The sequence below is a fragment of the Mesoplodon mirus genome (genome assembly GCF_964341445.2).
Source record: "Mesoplodon mirus genome assembly, chromosome: 6".
Taxonomy (NCBI): Eukaryota; Metazoa; Chordata; class Mammalia; order Artiodactyla; family Ziphiidae; genus Mesoplodon; species Mesoplodon mirus.
Genome location: NC_138982.1, coordinates 108387937 through 108406123, shown reverse-complemented (window position 1 = coordinate 108406123; position 18187 = coordinate 108387937). Strand labels below are relative to the sequence as shown.

Below are 18187 nucleotides of genomic sequence, written 5' to 3'. Positions count from 1 at the left end.
TATCCCAAAACACACTTCTCAGAATTTTCTAGCTAGGAAAATGCTAGATAGAAAAACTTTAATATTGAATGAGTTAATCCTGACTATTCTAATTCAGTATTTTTACTTAGCACTAAAGCATGAATAAACAAAGCTGAACCATGTTACTATGTACAAAAAAACATTGAATTAATATACCTGTTCAAAGTAGATGGAGGTTACATTTGGAGGGTGGCGTTAATGGAAGACCAAATTAACACTACATTTTTCTTTATATTTTGAAATTTGTATTATGATTATGTTATTTTATTTTGAAACTCAGAAAAATGAATTTTTAAAAAGAATTCACACATACACACACACACACATACACACACACACACAGCCTTCCAAAGTCTTCACAGAAAATATGACATTTTCTAACATATTTTTTATGTTTTTCAGGGAAAATGTAATTAAGACTTTGAAATTCATAAAGCAGATGATTACTAAAAAATAGGTTTCTATTAATGTAGGATGATATAGCTAATGAGAAATAGTTAATTAACTCATATGCACATTCTGAAATGACTTCAAAAATTTTACTGCTTGATCAAAACTATTAATGGCTATTACTGTTGTCCTAATAAACTTGCATAGGATTTTTTAAATTCTAATTAAAATGCTAATTAGAAAACATAAAATCATCCTGTCAATAATTTATCTTTTTTTTTTCACTTTCAGCCAACACAATATACACCACAGCTATTTTGTGACTCTCTCACATCTTAATTGAGAATGTCTAAGTTTGGTGATTTCTTTCTATTGAAATCACTACTATCATCTCAAATTAGGGCAGATTTTGAAAAGTATCAATTATATAAACAAGAATAACACATATTGACTATCTACTCTGTGCTGGGCACCATGCTAAGAACTTCCCAGTCAAATTCCATTTCACCTTCATGACAATTCTATAAGACAGGTGATCAATAAAGATAACATTTTACAGAATAGTAAACCAAGGTTCAGTGAGTGTAAAGTAAATTGTTCAGGGTCATTCAATCCATACTTGATAGAGTCCAGTTTGAGCCTTTCTGACTATAAGAGAAGATTTAATTGAAACTATGACTTAGTGTCACCTTTTTATTATATCTTTGCTAAAGAACTGTTTTAAGACTAATTTTGGTTTTTTTTTTTCCTCTTTCATACTTACAACAACAGAGAATCTTACAGGTAATATATACTTGAAATTATTTTCATATGTAAAGTTAAAAAACAAACACTGATGAGTCAGTGAACAAAATGGAGAAGCGGATATTAACATTTCTGGTGCTGAGATGTATGTAGCCTTACAAGATGACCTTGAGAAAATAACCTAGTTCTTTGCTATTTTCTTGATGTGTTATCTTGCAAGGCAGTTTGAACTCCTGGTGAATGACAGATTCTACTAAAGAATGCAGAAAAAGTGATATTATATGGAGGTAAAGAAAAGAGGAAAAAGGGAATGAAACAACACTCCATTTATTATAGAAACAGAAACAATTATGCTAAATTTGGAAGAATGCTGATGACTACATTAGGTTTCTAGTCACATTAGAATATGACTTATCTTAGGTTATATATTAAATGATATTTATGAGGGACTTAATCTCTTCCTTTAAATTGCATGTGTATTGCTTAAGTAGAGGAAAGATGTAAGTCTCTGTCGTTAAAATTCTAAGACATTCTTAGGTATAAGGCACCACTTTGAAAACATTTTAGAAACCTACTCTTATGACCGTAAGACATAATTTAGAATATAGAGTACAGATATTTTAATGTTGCCATTTAAATTTTTCATCAGTTTCATTTAAATGACCTTAATGAATGCATCTCAGAGTTGTCAGTTAGGTCTTTTCATTTGTATGCTTGGACTACAAAGTGCTGTGTAATAATTGTTAAAATGAATAATTACATTTTATGCATAACAGGAATTTAGGCCCAGTGCTTTTTAACAATGATGTAGGACAAAATTTTACATGCAATCATACTTCATATTAACTTGTAAGGGCAGAATTATTTTATAGGCATATCTACTACTCATTAATATTTAAGTCAATTTTCTCTAAAGAATTTGTTACAGGTTTAGTTAGTTGCATTTTGCATACTTATTTCTTAAAAAGAATCACAGTCCATTAGTTCATAAAATATGCAAATGTCATGTATGCTTAAACTGAAAGCATTATCATAACTTAAGCATGCTATGTTTTGTACAAACTTTCTTTTCATTCATTTTGGGAACAATGGAGCTTATTTCATACTCACAAACATGAAAACAACTATTTCTGTCATTATATCAGTGTCCAAATCTGCAGGCTAACAATCTGATTATCAAATTATTAATGATGGTGAGGATATAGCAACTCCTGACGGGTATTAAATATATAAATTATGTACAATGGAACCAGTTCTCTAAGAGTTAACTACACTGAGGTTTTACAGTAATATTTTTCTTAGAATTCGTGTTAGAAGAAATTACTAAATTTGGTATAGCCTTCTTGCAAAGTTCTTCCTATATTTGGGTAAGTAAATCTACTCAGTAGATCTAAGAATAATAAGTGACATTCTGAATTGCTTTCTATAATATAGCATTTGAGATATCTGAGTGCATTTTTTACTATAACTCACTAATTAAGTTAAGAGACTGAATTTTTCTTCTAAGTCAATAATTTAAACTCTAAATACATTTCTCTACACTACCTTTTGGGTCTAAGTAGATCTATTTGTGATCTTGCCAAATCTAGCCACCATTTACAACTTTGGCCATTTTGGAAAATAAATTCTGTATTAGGGGGTGAGGAGGAAACTCAATGATGCTTGGTCTTTGACACTTCTCTTCCAATTTCCTCATGGAGTGATCTCAGAAGAGAACACAACACAGAGTGAAGAATCTAGAGAAAGGAATCCCTTTGAAACATGGGAAAGTTGCTCACAGAAGCATTTCTGTTTAGGCATCCATGAGTCAGGCAGCTAATTTTCAATACATATTAGTCATGAGGTATCCTCTTGATAGCACTTCTCCTCTTGTGAAACTACTTTCATACCAGTCTAATTCAGCTTGCCTTAAGTTCTGTTTTCAGTTTGGAGCTTGATACCTAAATTATAATGAAAAAAGCATTTATTAAACATTTACTATAAAATCTACTAAATTTGTTATAAGACTAGTAACTATGTGGTAAGATTGACTTATGGACAAAATTAGTTAATATTTATTTAATAAATTTAAGGTAATAATGATTTTAATAAATATTAATGAGGTATTGTATGTGTTATATGTGACCTTTGTATGTGTTACCTCATATGATTCACACAAAAGTTCTGTGTGACTCATACTACTATTATCCTGTGTTATATATGTTATATATGAAGCACAGAGAGGTTTAATAACATATTGGTCACACAACTAGTGTATAAAGGACCAATAAGAGAAAAATATGAGTGGTTTACTTTCTACTTGAACATGACTTCCTATATTAAAAAAATAAGGTAAGGGTGCTTCCCTGGTGGCGCAGTGGTTGAGAGTCCGCCTGCCGATGCAGGGGACACGGGTTCGTGCCCCTGTCCGGGAGGATCCCACATGCCGCGGAGCGGCTGGGCCCGTGAGCCATGGCCGCTGAGCCTGCGCGTCCGGAGCCTGTGCTCCGCAACGGGAGAGGCCACAACAGTGAGAGGCCTGCGTACCTCAAAAAATATATATATAAATAAATAAAAAAATAAGGTAAGGTTCCAGTAAGCTTAAGATCTTAATATTTAAAATATGCACAAGCCTTTCCCAATGGTATGTGATGGTCTCTTCTAAATGGCGAATATAGAGGACACGTACATCATATTTTTCTGAATATATTCATTATTGTAACTGGGGAACTGGTTCAATGACTATTCATAGTAGTTTTAAAAACTTATATGAATGCAGTCAATATAACTATTATAATTATCACCAGAATAATCAATTCAAAAACAATAACACAAGGCATTTTGACAGAACTGACTATTGATATTGATAGTACAATTGATAATACACACTTTAGAGGTGACTGGTTTAGAAGGGAAATTGTTTAGCAGCAATGTTGTTATGTTATTATGTTTCTAATGTATTGGCTCATAAAAAAATAAATATGTTTATACATGTTTAATCCTTCTTCACCATTTTAAATGTTTATTCTTCCATCCCAGTTATTCATGCATATGGATAGACATCATAAACAATTGGTACAGAATAAACTTTTTAGAATCATGTTGAGCATTATATTCCCACTGTCAAACATTTATTCTTTATATTTTCTAAGTATTTAAAAAGTAAATCTTTCATGTTAGTGTTGTTTCCTCTGGAAGCATATTTAATGTAATTATTATCAGGTCAGCTGCCTTTTTTTTTTTTCAGTTTAGGTTAAGAAGATATGTGCTTTAGTCAAGATTTTACTCTTCTGCAGAATTCATTGTGTATAATTTATTTAACCTCTAGTCTGCTTAAAAATACTTTAACTCATCCTCTTAAATTTACAGAGTACATTACCAAAATAGACATATGGAAATGTCATATACTAGTCATTTGTCTTCCTTCTTAATGGTTGCTCCCATTTATTTATTTTTTGTGTGTAGGCTGAGACCAGTGATGTGCAAAGAGTTAGGTATTGTTGACATTGATGGCAGAACAGTTCCAAGTTAGAAAGATATAGGCAACAGAATAAAAAATAGCAGCTTTTACAGATCACATAAATATAAAAGAAATTGGACACTGTAGAATGAATTTGAGTATATTTTTTCCTGAAAAAAAAAACATAAAACTACAGAATACAAGGTTTTTTAAAGTCTCTAACCTTATAAAGCTATTATTTTCCTCACATCCTATTTACTGAGCACCTATTAGAAATGACTTATATGCACAGATTCCATATTAACTGATTTTAATATTTTAATAACTCTTTGAGGAAGGCAGAGCACATATGTATACTTATTTATAGATGTAAAAACTGAAACTCTTAGGTCAAACTTATAGTTCTGAGTCTCATACTATTTCAGATCTTCTCTGATCTTAAGAGAAACTACTGTTTAATGCAGGTAAGTTACACTGTGTGTCACATGCCTGATGGATAATATAGCAGACTTTTCCAAGCAACAAATAACACCATGTATACCCCAAAACTTACGTTATTCTCACTTTGATCACTTAGATAACCTTAAAAACCATTCCTCTCCTTCACCTCCCTCATGTTCTCACACAGATAATCTTCTGGCAAGTTCTCTCCTCTTTTGGGTATCAGTGCTAAAAGAAGTGAAGCATTTTGTGAAAGACCCTGATCCTAATAGCTATATTACTCTGCTGGTTGAGAGTCCTCTCTGGATTCTTAAAATTCTTCAGAGCTGAAAAATTTCCTCATTTGAGGTAGTCAAGGAAATACTATCCTGGGTTCACATAGAAGGAACGATCAATGAAGTGAAGAGATTATGTTAGAACCTACTTTATCCCAAAATATGAACACTTGTGGAGAAAGTTTCTACTTAAATTTTTGTTCTTAAGGGCAAATGAAGTATCTTATTCAAGAATATATTTTGTTTGGGCTTAGCAAATTATTAACTATTTATAAATACAAGTTACTAAGGTCAGTTGTTATGTAATTGGGACACCTATAAGTCATAACAAATGATGAGCAGATCTTGAGGGGGTAATTCTCAGAAGAGGAAATCTGTAGCTCAGTGCATGAAATTAGTGTAGGATGTAGCAACACCTCACTTCTGTACATCTGACAGTCACACTTTGCTTGATGAAACATTTTATAAATTGATTATATCTGTAAGCTAAAAAACCTCGAAACGACAAATTCAAAACGAAGCAAACAAAACAGTGACTTTATAATTATTGTCTAAATCTTTCTGAGTAGGAAGTCTATGTGTATTAATACATAGAAATGTGTGGTGGCATTTGTTGTTTATGTGCTTGGTATGCAAAGAAATTTATGGTACAATAAATACATTTTTGAGAGGAAAAGGTAAGTGTTAAGCTTGCTGGGATTTTTTCTTATTATTGAAAACCTATTGTATGATGTAGCATTAATTTAGAACCCTTGGATTTAGAGTCTGAGTACACATTGTTTATAGGAAAAATGTATGTGTAAATCACTATATGTACACAAAGTACAATATATTTTCATGTTTTCTAACCTTTAGAGATAGGTCTTACGTGTTTTTGTCAGAAACAGTAATTGTACATAAAGTTAAAAGATAACAGATGACTTTTGAATGAATATGGTGACATTTCTCTCCAGGGACTTTGCCAATGTCATATACTGTCAAAGGACAGTTTATTTTTCCCCATAAATTACGTATAACTATTTCTAATGTTTTACCATAGTGACCCTCTTTCTGAAGCATTACTCTATTTAAAGAGGGGAAAGTAGAATCTTAAGTACATAAAAATATTCTAATTTCATGTTAGAATCAAATTATCCAAAACATTAGGTACAAATCTGGATGAGTCATTTTTACTTAGCACTAATTTCTAAAATATTTAGATATTAACAATATTACTATATTTAAACAAATAATTTAATACCATGAAGGAGTAGCCATCCATTGCTCAGCAGAGCAAACTGGTATCTAAAGAACCCAGTTCTGTCTGGAATTCAGTATAAGAATTGAATATTATCCATTCACTCACTCAATTTGCTTGGTTCTAAGAACTGTATAAAAGTGCTGTTCCAGCTATATTACAAGTGTAAGACACAACTTTCATCTTCAAGAAGACATATCTTTGGGGGAAGATAAAACTAAGGCAAGTGAATTAATTCAAGAGAAAAAACTTCTGAATGAAATAATTCATGGTTGATTGACATGGAGAGACTGCTCACTGTTATTTGGGTTTTGCATACCCAGAGAGAAGGAAGAATGTCTTACTGGTTGAAGAAACAGCACCAGCAGGGAGGTCATTTAGCATGGAGGGACATTGAATTCCTCTTCATGACAGAAGAAGAGAATAAAATTATGTGAAAAGATAAAACGCTAGAAAAAGTTACCTCAAACAAACTCGTGTTCTCAAAATAGGAATCATCTGACACATCTTTCAAACTGATTTTCATGATTATTTTTAAAGCTTTTCAAAAATTAATCCCAAAAGTTGCTTAGGCAAGCTGTTCCAGAGTTTATCAATCTTTTTATTAGTAATAACTATGATTTTTAAGTCAACACTTTATATGCATTGAATAAAATAAGCCATTTGTTATACAGATACTAGCATAGATTACTCAATAAATTATTCTCTCATTTAATCCTCACCCATCGTCAGACTCCCACAAGATTCATTTGATTCCATCTCATGTTATGCAAATCTTCTGCTATTCATATCCCCCATCTTTCAAATATTCAGACACTTAGAATGCTTCACCATTGTTACTACATAGAGTAAAAGTCCTAAAGGAGTCCTTTTAAAAATTGAAAAAAGAAAACCTATATCTTTCTACATAGAAGTTTATACTTTCCAACTTATTTTCCCTCATATAACGAACATTTAGATAGTGCTTACATTACAGTGTCAGACATTCTTCTAAGCCCTTTATGTATGGTAGCACATTTAGTCTCTGACAAACCTGGAAAATAAGAAGTATTCACATTCTAAGGACGAGAGGGTTAAGAAACTTTCCCAAAGTCAACCTGATAGTAGTAAGTTGTTTAAGGTTTAGTATAAACAATTTGTAAGTCCAGGATTTTGTAAGCAATTTCTTCTACTTGAAAAACTTTCACTGACTTCCCTGCTTCATTCTACCACTTTCCTTCTATTTATGTACAACATAATACAACATAGTTTCACCCCAATACTGATTTCATCTAATGTTCATGACATCATTCACTGCATCTTAACCACTGTGAAACACTGGTGTGTGTGCAGAGAGAGGGCAAGTGTTTGCAATGTAACTCACTGCAGCAGCTATACAACACAAAACTTAATTGCAGGTAACTCATGTAAAGGAATTGATCTGTGCAGTCTTGGGTGTTCTGTTTATATGCAGGCCATTGGCTGGGGATAAGTATGTATTATCCATACTTCCCCAAATCTATTTTCCATTGCCTTAAATTTTCACATAATTCAAGTGAGATAATATATGAAAAAGATCATACTCTAGTTTCTGTATGTCAGTTCAGGCTGTAACAAAATACCTTAGACCAAGTTACTTAAATAACAAAAATTTAGTTTTCACAGTTCTGGAGTCTGGAAGACCAAGATCAGGGTGTCAGCATGGTCAGATTCTGGTAAAAGCTCTCTTCCTGGTTTGCTGACAGCTGCCTTCAGACTGTGCCCTCAAAATGGCAGATAGAGAGATTGAGAGAGAGAGAGAGAAGCTAGCTCTCTGGTATCTTTTCTTATAAGGGCACTAATCTCATCATGAAGGCCCCCACCATCATGACCTCATTTAAACCTAGTTTTCTTCCAAAGACCCCATCTCCAAATACCATCACATTTGGGGTTAGAGCTTCAACATATGAATTTTGAGGGGGACAAAATTCAGTCCAGAGCAGTTTCTTACTGCTTTTCTTTTTCTTTTTAAAAAAGAAAATCCTATTTCTGAAGTCTTAAATATCATATATTAGTACATTCCCAGCAAAGAGATAGGAAATTAACTAGAATTGCTAAATATCACTTGATTGTGATGCAGAATAACTTTTAGGAAAACTAAACTTGAAAAACTCTCTATGCTCTCTAAAGGTGATAATCTCAGTTTTACACTTATTTTTGTGAGTTTAATTTCATAATTTTTGAAACATTGCTACACTGAAATTTCTCCACGAGTTTTAAATAACTTCTAAAATATATATATGTATTAATATAAATTCCAAAATGAATGCAGAATATCAATATAAGTGGCTTTATTGTTTAAGTGTCTGTTATCATACACTCCAGTATTATATTTTGTTTAAATTTATTCTACTCTGCTCTTGATTATTTGTCTTGACATTCCATGACTCTGATGGTTGTTACTAGGGGACTACACTTGGTGTCTTTTGCATAAGAAGCACTTGCTTCTCTTCAGTAATTCATCTTTTTCTATTCATTCCAGCTTTTCCAACTCTTCTATATTTTGATATTAAAATTAATTCTACTCCTGAACTCTGCTATTTAAATTGTTTTGTAGATAGTTTTTATTAAAAAAAAATTAAAAATTTCTCAACCTCACAAATAGGTGAATTAACACGTTTATTATAGTGCATGTCCTTAGAGATTTATCATTTTTAAAAATTATAATTAATAACCCAAATTTGGCTTTGAAAACATATTTATTTTAATATTTAAGGTCCATCATTTTCTTTTAAAAATGGTCTCAGAAACTAATTTAAAAATATTTACATAAAATGATTTTCATTCCAGTTCTTACCAAACTTTTTTTTTTTTTTTTTTGCGGTACACAGGCCTCTCACCGTTGGGGCCTCTCCCATTGCAGAGCACAGGCTCCAGACGCACAGGCCCAGCAGCCATGGCTCACGGGCCCAGCCACTCCGTGGCATGCAAGATCCTCCCAGACTGGGGCACGAACCCGTGTCCCCTGCATCGGCAGGCAGACTCTCAACCACTGTGCCACCAGGGAAGCCCCCAAACATTTTATTAAAATGAGAAATCATATATAATAAAATACTTATTGTAAAATAATTTTAAACTTGGATTAAAAACTGTGCAGTGTTTTTGATTTCTCCCTGCTTTGACCCTAGAAAGTTAGATATTCTTTCTTTAGAGTTTTCACTTCTCATTTATGGGGACAAAACATGATAGGCTAGACTCTTGATGGTAGAAATCCCCAGTGATGATTTCAGAGATAGAATTATATAATTTAGTACTTCTCCATGTTAAGATTTTTAAATAGAACTATACTTTAAGGTTATTTTCTACTCTTCGAAATATCAGAAATTAATAATCCTAAATATTTTTATGTAACATGATTTTCTCTTCAGAGTCCTTTATTGAAAGTCCAGTAACCCTAACTGAAAGATGTTATGCTCAGAAAGCCTTTTTTTTGTTTGTTTCTTTGTTTTTTCTTGGCTGCACTGCACAGTTTGTGGGATCTTAGTTCCCCAACCAGGGATTGAATCCTGCAGTGGAAGTGTGGAGTCCTAACCACTGGACTGCCAGGGAATTCCCCCTCAGAAAGCTTTAATTCCACAATATTCATGTTTTATGCATTGTCAAGTAGAAAAGATTTCTAATATATTGCCAAATCTATCGGAATTTACTCACTCCCATGTTAACAGGCTAACTCCAGCAAATCTTAAGGTAATGTCTGATGATGAATAATGGGCTTTAAAGACACATGATGTATTTATCTGAATGATAATGCAGACTCAGCCATATGTAAAGAAACTTCGGAAGGCTGAACTTCCTTTTTTTTTTTTTTTTTAGCTTCTCCTTTTTTTTTAACATCTTTATTGGAGTATAATTGCTTTATAATGATGTGTTAGTTTCTGCTTTATAACAAAGTGAATAAGCTATACATATACATATATCCCCATATCTCTTCCCTCTTGCATCTCCCTCCTTCCCACCCTCCCTATCCCACCCCTCTAGGTGGTCACAAAGCACTGAGCTGATCTCCCTGTGCTATGCGGCTGCTTCCCACTAGCTCTCGGTTTTACATTTGGTAGTGTATATATGTCCATGCCACTCTCTCACTTTGTCCCAGCTTACCCTTCCCCCTCCCTGTGAAAAACAAATACCATATGCTAATATATATGGAATGCACTTCATCTTTTTATTGCTATGACAGTAGGAAAGGGATGAGAGAAAGGGTGTATGAGTGATTCCCACTGGGACTTAGCCACTTAAATTATGTATAATATTATCTCTTCATTGTTCAAGTGATCCTTATCTAATCCTCAATCTCAGTCACTTGTTTTAGATGTTAAGAATAGAAATTAATTAAGAACAGATTTTAGTTCTAAAAGTTATGGTGGGAAAATAAAATGCATAACCAAAAATATTAGTTTAAAAAAATACATTTACAAGTAGACATGCAAAGGAGCATCTTCTATAACCATATTATCTTTGAAATCTTAAAAATCCTAGTACTATATGTTGTCTTATTTTTTTTGACGAGATGAAGCCTAAAGGTTTAAATCTTTCCTTTATAAGTTATGAAAGTATATGCAGAACATTCATGACTAGGGTCAAATAAATATGAATGTTAAGGATTGCTTTCTCTGAAAGTAGTATTTATATATATAAATGCATTTGAAACCAGTAAAAATATATTCAATAATGAACATGATACATTTAATTTATCTAAAACAAATTCTAACAGATCAATTTGTCTTTGTATAAATTGTACAAAAAAGGGGGATGGACTGCATATTATCTGAGACTCTACTATGAAAGTGAAGATTTTAGGCAAAGTATACAAAATCAATGAAATCTTTCACCAAGAGTGATCTACATCTCAAGTGTCTTTCTCCAATCCATCCACTATGTACAGATATCCTATGATTCATATATCAGTTACAAAAACAGTTTCTGTAGCTGCATTGGTCTGCAGCATTACAACTGAGCAGGAATGAACACCAGCCTCAGAAAAGAGAATCTGTCTCCAAAACATCTCAACATTAAGAACGAAAATAAGAAAAGAAAATGTAAGGATGTATAAATATAATTTTAAAATTCAATTTGCATCCAATGAAAAAAATTGCAATAAAAGAAGAGAAATAATATATGCTCACCAAGAAAAACCATTTTTTCAGACATTTAAATGGAATTATTATACTAAAAGGAAAATATTATCAAACTACCACTTTTTATTGTCAATCATATAAAACTGTTTAGAATATCTACTAAGTAAGAGCAGAGTGGGATTAAACAGAGAGTGTAGTTAAACCAAAGTTACAATCAGTAACAAAACCCTTTAGGAAGAAATAAAAAGGAAAATCTATGATAGAAAATCAAATCATCTAAATGGATGATAAACTTGGGAAATATAACTAAAACAAAATGTAATTTAGTAAAATGATTATAAAAATAGGAAAGAAAGAATGACATATATGCAACATGAAATATGGAGTTGCTACCAGTGCATAATTGGATTTTTCAAGAAAGAAAATGGAAAGAACAGTTGTTAATCAAAAGTAGAGTAGAAAAAAAGAATTCTTAAGCCAAAAAACAAACAAACTTAATCTGAATTTAATAAAAAAGTAGGTTTGCAAATGAAGTCAAATTCTGACTACAGACAAACTACAAAATACATTCAGCTAAAATATCAAAATATAGTGGAGGAAAACAACAAATATTCTGATAGCAATCATGCAGAAAATGCAGGCCATTTAGAAAATTGAATGATTTCAGATTTATCTTGGAGTAGAAGGAGGCAAAACAAATGCAAATGATTTCAGATTTATTTGGTAGGAAAGGGAGGCAAAACAAATTGTCAAAACACTGACAAATTGTCTTGTATTATTATTAATTCAAAAAGATAAAAACCCGGAATTCTTTAGCCAGTTGAGTGTTTATTCACAATAAAATAATACTCAGATATTAAAGGTTCAAGGATGTTGTTATCATGAAATTTTCTTTTGACAAGATGTGTGCTTCATATGATCAAGGGGTGATGGTACGAATATCTTTACTATCTAATTTTAGATAAGGAGAAGCTGTAAAAGGAACTCTAGATATTGAGATGAGTAAAGAGACCAAACAGTGTCAAAAGGAGGATGGTGGCTAGTCCATTTAAATTTTTGATGCATTTCTGAGATCATCAGAATCAGGGCAAAATTGTCATTATTATTCACAAAGCACTAACTAGAGCAGTAGAAAAAAGAAAATATAAAACTAAGGAAGTTTGACAGTCAGGAAATAAAAATGAAAAATATGATCTTGACAAGTACTAGATATAATGCTTTATAAAACAGAGTGAAAAATATGAATGGAATAAAGAAAAAGGAGTCAAAGTTTAATGAAAAAGTAAAAATATTTTAAAATATTAAAATGTTTCAAAATATTAAATATTAAAAATATTATTTTAATGGGAAATAGCATTAAAATATGTAGGTCCTATATCAGAAAACTATACAATTTACTAAAAGACACTAAAGATTTAAATAATTGAAGTGTTATACCATTATCCTGGAAAATGCACTATATAAAAGAAAGCTATCTGTAAATTACTACAATTCCAATAAGCAATCTGTTGTATTTTTGTTTCTTGCAAAAATATTCTGAACCTGATCTAAGACTTCTCTGCCAATGCAGTAAAATGATCTTTAAAACTAAAATATTAGCCTAGGATTGCATAGATAGACCCCTCACATGGAATAGACTAAAATATGCAGAAGCACATAAAATGGGTGGACATTTAATTTATGGTAAGTGACAAAAATATTGATGAAAGAATCTATGTGGGAGACAATGGGTGGCCATTTAATTTATGGTAAGTGACAAAAATATTGATGAAAGAATCTATGTGGGAGACAATGGTCTGTCACGTAAGAATTAGTCATATTTTATGCTTTAGCTTCAAATCATAGACCAAAATACATTCTCGATAGATTAAAATAAAATAATAAAAGTGTTAGATGACAACAGAAATCTATATATGTATAATCTTATGATGGCAAAAGCATTTCAAATCAGGATCCACAAGTCAGACATCATAACACAAAACTTTGATAGATTTGATTACATAAAATAGTAAGACTTATCTGTGGCTGAAAAAGACCAGAAATGAAGGATATATAAAAAGAAATTGCTAAAAATGTTCATCTTTTTATGGAGAGAGCTGTTAAAGCAGAAATTTTGAATGGAAAAATGGTCAGGCTGCATAAATAGGCATTCCAAAATTAATGCATTAATATGGGAAATAGTATTTAGACACATTTATGTTAACATAATTTACTAACACAAAATATTTAACACTTTTCAATATTAGATTGACAGTTTTTCTTTTAATTATAGTATCTGCTGGTAATACTATATGGGAACTCAGGTGCAGCTGGTGGAGGATGAATTTGTACAGTGCAATATAATTTGGCAATGTTTATCAAAAGTATTTTTTAAATGTTTGTATCCTCTGACCCAGCAATACTACTTCTCAGAATTTACCTTCAGGAAATGACAGGTACAGATGTACAAGCAAGAGTGATTTTTCAGCTCCCCAAAAGAGTGCTCAGTTCTGAGAGATAATCAGCAAATAAAATGGATATAATTTATGACTATCTGTATTTGGGAACTTGAGCAGGAGGTGGAATTTGAAACTGATTCTAAATTATCTAAGTTAGGAATAGGAATAGGGAATTCAGAGGCATGGCAGATTTATTTTTTGCTCCTTTTTTTTTTTTTTGAGATTTACAGCCAATGCCAGAAATTAAGGGAAAGATAAGAAATATATAATAGAAAGCTAAATTAACAATAGCTGCTGTAACAGATTTACTTTTTTTAATGCTCAGTGTTTTGAAAATAAAGCTCTTTTTTTTCCCCCTCAAGCAATTTGGTGATGCATATATTCTTAGTTTGGCAATAATTTTCTTCCAGGCGGAGAGTCAGTGACCCATGGCCTGACCTATTCTTGTGGTTCTCTTATTTTCAACTTGCAACTCCTGAGATCACTCGGGAAGGTTACATGTGGGAGGCATTTATTGGCTGGGCTTTCTTTCAGTTGTCTAGAACACAAATCACATGGTTAACATTCAACTGCCAGTGAAGCTGGTAAATGTCTAGCTCTGTTCACTGAAAGAACAGGGAACAAATTTGTTATTAGCTAGAAATCTCTGCCCCAATATAGCCTTCTGATCACCAAATATTTTTACATCTTTTTCTCCCATCAACCATTGCTAAACCCTGTCCAAAGAGATAATCTCAAGTCCCATCAAGCCACTGTATCCAAGACCAAGACCAAGATCCTCAAATATGCACAGTTCTTTTCATCATCTCTGGATATGTTAGTCCAGGGACAAATGAACCAAAACACAAGTTTCAATGCTCTTCTCCATCCCATACACAAAACACAATGATAGAACAGATTCAGGAAAATCACTCCTTTAAATAAAGGCTCTCTTTTGGAAATAGAGGGAAAATGGGAAACACTTGAGTAGGCACTGATCCATAATAATTATGAAAATATGCCAGAGTGTCATGAAAAGTTCCCTCTGCCTTGGCAATAGTTATAGTTCTGTGAAGAAACTAGATTCTCTTCTGTTCATTCTTTTTTGCTTCCTACATTTCTACCTTACAGGAAGTTCAACCTTGTCAGTCATACTCTGTGGCCACATCAGAAGTGAATGTTTGGTAATATGCCCTCTATGGGGACGACACAGCTTTTATAGGCCACTCCTTGTTTTCACCAAGTTTGGGAGGCCAGAGGTTGTTTGGTGTTTCAATTGTCATACTTTTCTTTCTTTTTCTTTTCTTTTCTAACTAGGTATATGCTTCTTTGGCACAATAGCTCCATTAAAAACACAGTAGACTCCTAATCTATTTGTCAGATTCTTGTGCCTGTAACCACACTTTAACACTTTCTGAAAGTGGAATTGCCAGGCCTAATTTATTTATTTACTTTCTCTCTCTACATCTCTCTTGTAGGCTATAAGCAGCTCCAATGAGTTATGTACGTTTCCTATGATATAATTTCATTTTTTAAATGGTATAGTTGTATTTGTCACATTAAAAATACACGCACACATATTTTCAGGTGGAGAAGAGGAGAAAGAAAAGGCATGTAACTATACAAAATCATATATGTGTATTTGTTTATCCTGTTCCTCCCTTAAAATGTAAACTCAGTGGCAACAGTAATTTATATGTCAAATGTTATATTCTCCAACATTTTGTATATTATAGGCACATAATACATATTTGTTGACTAGATGATTGGTGTAATACACATTAATAAAATTTTATTTTAATGTGCTAGTTTTCAACATAACTCATTCTAATGCAGATATGTACTCTGTGTCTAAATAACACACTAACTAGGACAATATTTTTCTCTATTTCCTAGATCCCAATGCTCTGGCTGGCCAAACTGGCCCTGATCATGCTCTTATAGGAGGGATTGTGGCTGTAGTTGTATTTGTCACTCTGTGTTCTATATTTTTGCTTGGACGGTATCTGGCAAGACATAAAGGTAGGTTATATTTAATAAAGCATTCTTACATTTGGCAAAAAAATAATTCTAAAGACTAGTTTCATCATGAAATGTTATGTGAGTGTGTGCGTGTGTGTGTGTGTGTGTGTGCAACAGAGAGAGAGAGAGAGAGAGAGAGAGATGGGGGTGAAAGAGACAGATCTAACTACTAAGTTATTTCAGATAATTCTTGATTATTTTACTCAAAGTTAAAGCTGGATTGGCTATCAAAATAATACTTAGCCAGTAGCCAAAAGTCACAAAGTAAATCATTGGCTCAGAAAAAAAAAAAAAAAATGGAAGTAAGTTTGTAATTTATCTCTAGGACTGAAATTCAACTCTAACATTAACCATTTGGTAATGTTTCTATTTGTAAGCTTATGGACACACATGTGACCATATTAGTGAGGAAAATATGTGATTTTTCACAATGGGCTAGGGAGCAAACTATTGATATAATCTACTTTTAAATGGAGTTACCAAAATAAATGGTGACACGTTTGATGTGATCATTATCAACATCTTAACAAAGGGCCCTGATTGCTACAGCTGTATGGATCACATGGTCTGAAGCCATCATTAAAGAAATCAAAGTACTCATTACCCATTCCAGTTTGGCTGTTGCCTCTAGTTAACCTGCCCACAGCTTCATCTACAACATATACTAGAATACTGAAAGAAAGTGTGCAACTTTAGAAGGGTGAGTTGTGTGGTTTCTTACAACTCAGAATATGTTTCAACATATAAGAAATCTGGCATAAGTTTCTTCCTAAATGAATGTAGCTTTAATACTGGCTATTTTACCAGTCTGACAGAACTAACATATTTTTCTTCCAATACCCACAGGAACATATTTAACAAATGAAGCTAAAGGAGCTGAAGATGCACCAGATGCTGACACAGCTATTATCAATGCTGAGGGCAGCCAAGTCAATGCTGAAGAGAAAAAAGAATATTTCATTTAAGATGCAGGCCAAGATTCTGAATTTTACTTACCACGCTGGCTGCTGGAGAAAACTGGCTCTCATCTTTCAGAATTCATTTCTATCATCTTCTGCTACCTTTATTAACTTCCATACCGTACTGCTATCAGTAGCCAGTGTATACCAACAATCAGCTGTCGAAAGCATCATTCTTTAATTACTGTACCATCCATAATGCAGGACATTTCTTACTGCCTAAATTCCACACCATTCCTCTTTTAACATACAGTGCTTGAATATACAGCCTTAACAATGTTAATCATTTCCTTGGATCATGATATTGAATTGTTTTTATACATTGAAAAAAAAATGTATGCAGAGGTTTTTTCCCCCTCATTTTTTGTCCGCTTTAAAATCAAAGACCTTGTCAGTTTACCATTGGACAGCTTTCACAAGTAACAAGATTAGGTAAAGACCTAATGTGCTTAAGTTCAATCAAATGTTAGAGGTATATGATGTTTTCTACATCTCTATATTCAAAGACATGTTTTGGAAGCATATGCCCTAAAAGACAAAAACTGAAAAAGACCACTGTAGTATAGATTCTGGAATGTTTGAGATTGTACTGGTAAAGCTGTATCAATTCACTATTTAAAAATTTAGTATTTGATACAGGAGCCATGTATATGGATTGCAGTCAGGATATGCTATCTTATATAATTATATAGATCTTACCATTAGGTTATTTTAGCTTCATATACCAATAAATCGTTACAAACATTTTACTGTTTTGGGAATCACAAAGATTTCATTCATTTCTCTAATTTGATTCTGTAATTTATTTGCTCCACAAAGACTCACCTGCCTAAACAAAATTGAAATATCCATAGGGCACAATTTTGAGACATTTTAGTATCTGTATATAGTGCATATAATAAATCCAATTAAACATTATTTGATACATATTTAACTTTTTTGGCTGTAGGTAATTCAGTCATGAGTAAGCATTTTCTAATGTCCATTATATCTCTTTAGATATTACTTAAACCAATATTATAAGTAGGTAACATGTATTAGTATTTTTGTCTGTATGTCCTAGCACTGTTCAACAACAAATTTTTCTAGTTCTTGTTAATTTTTATTTGTTATACAATGGAAGCACAATGTTATAAGGAAAGGTAATTT

General features: G+C 32.4%; 1 protein-coding gene across 7 annotated transcripts in view; it reads left to right on the top strand.

The window, feature by feature from the left end:
• Positions 1 to 17044, top strand: part of CADM2 (cell adhesion molecule 2) — a gene marked incomplete at both ends in the record, with an annotated part of 1063002 nt that extends 1045958 nt beyond the window's left edge. For all 7 annotated transcript variants that reach the window (XM_082625754.1, XM_082625752.1, XM_082625756.1 and 4 more), the window contains 2 exons: positions 15954 to 16079; positions 16926 to 17044. In XM_082625754.1, coding sequence (XP_082481880.1) covers positions 15954 to 16079; positions 16926 to 17044 — 245 coding nt within the window. The remainder of the gene's footprint in view (positions 1 to 15953; positions 16080 to 16925) is intronic.
• Between the last annotated feature and the right edge of the window lie 1143 nt (positions 17045 to 18187).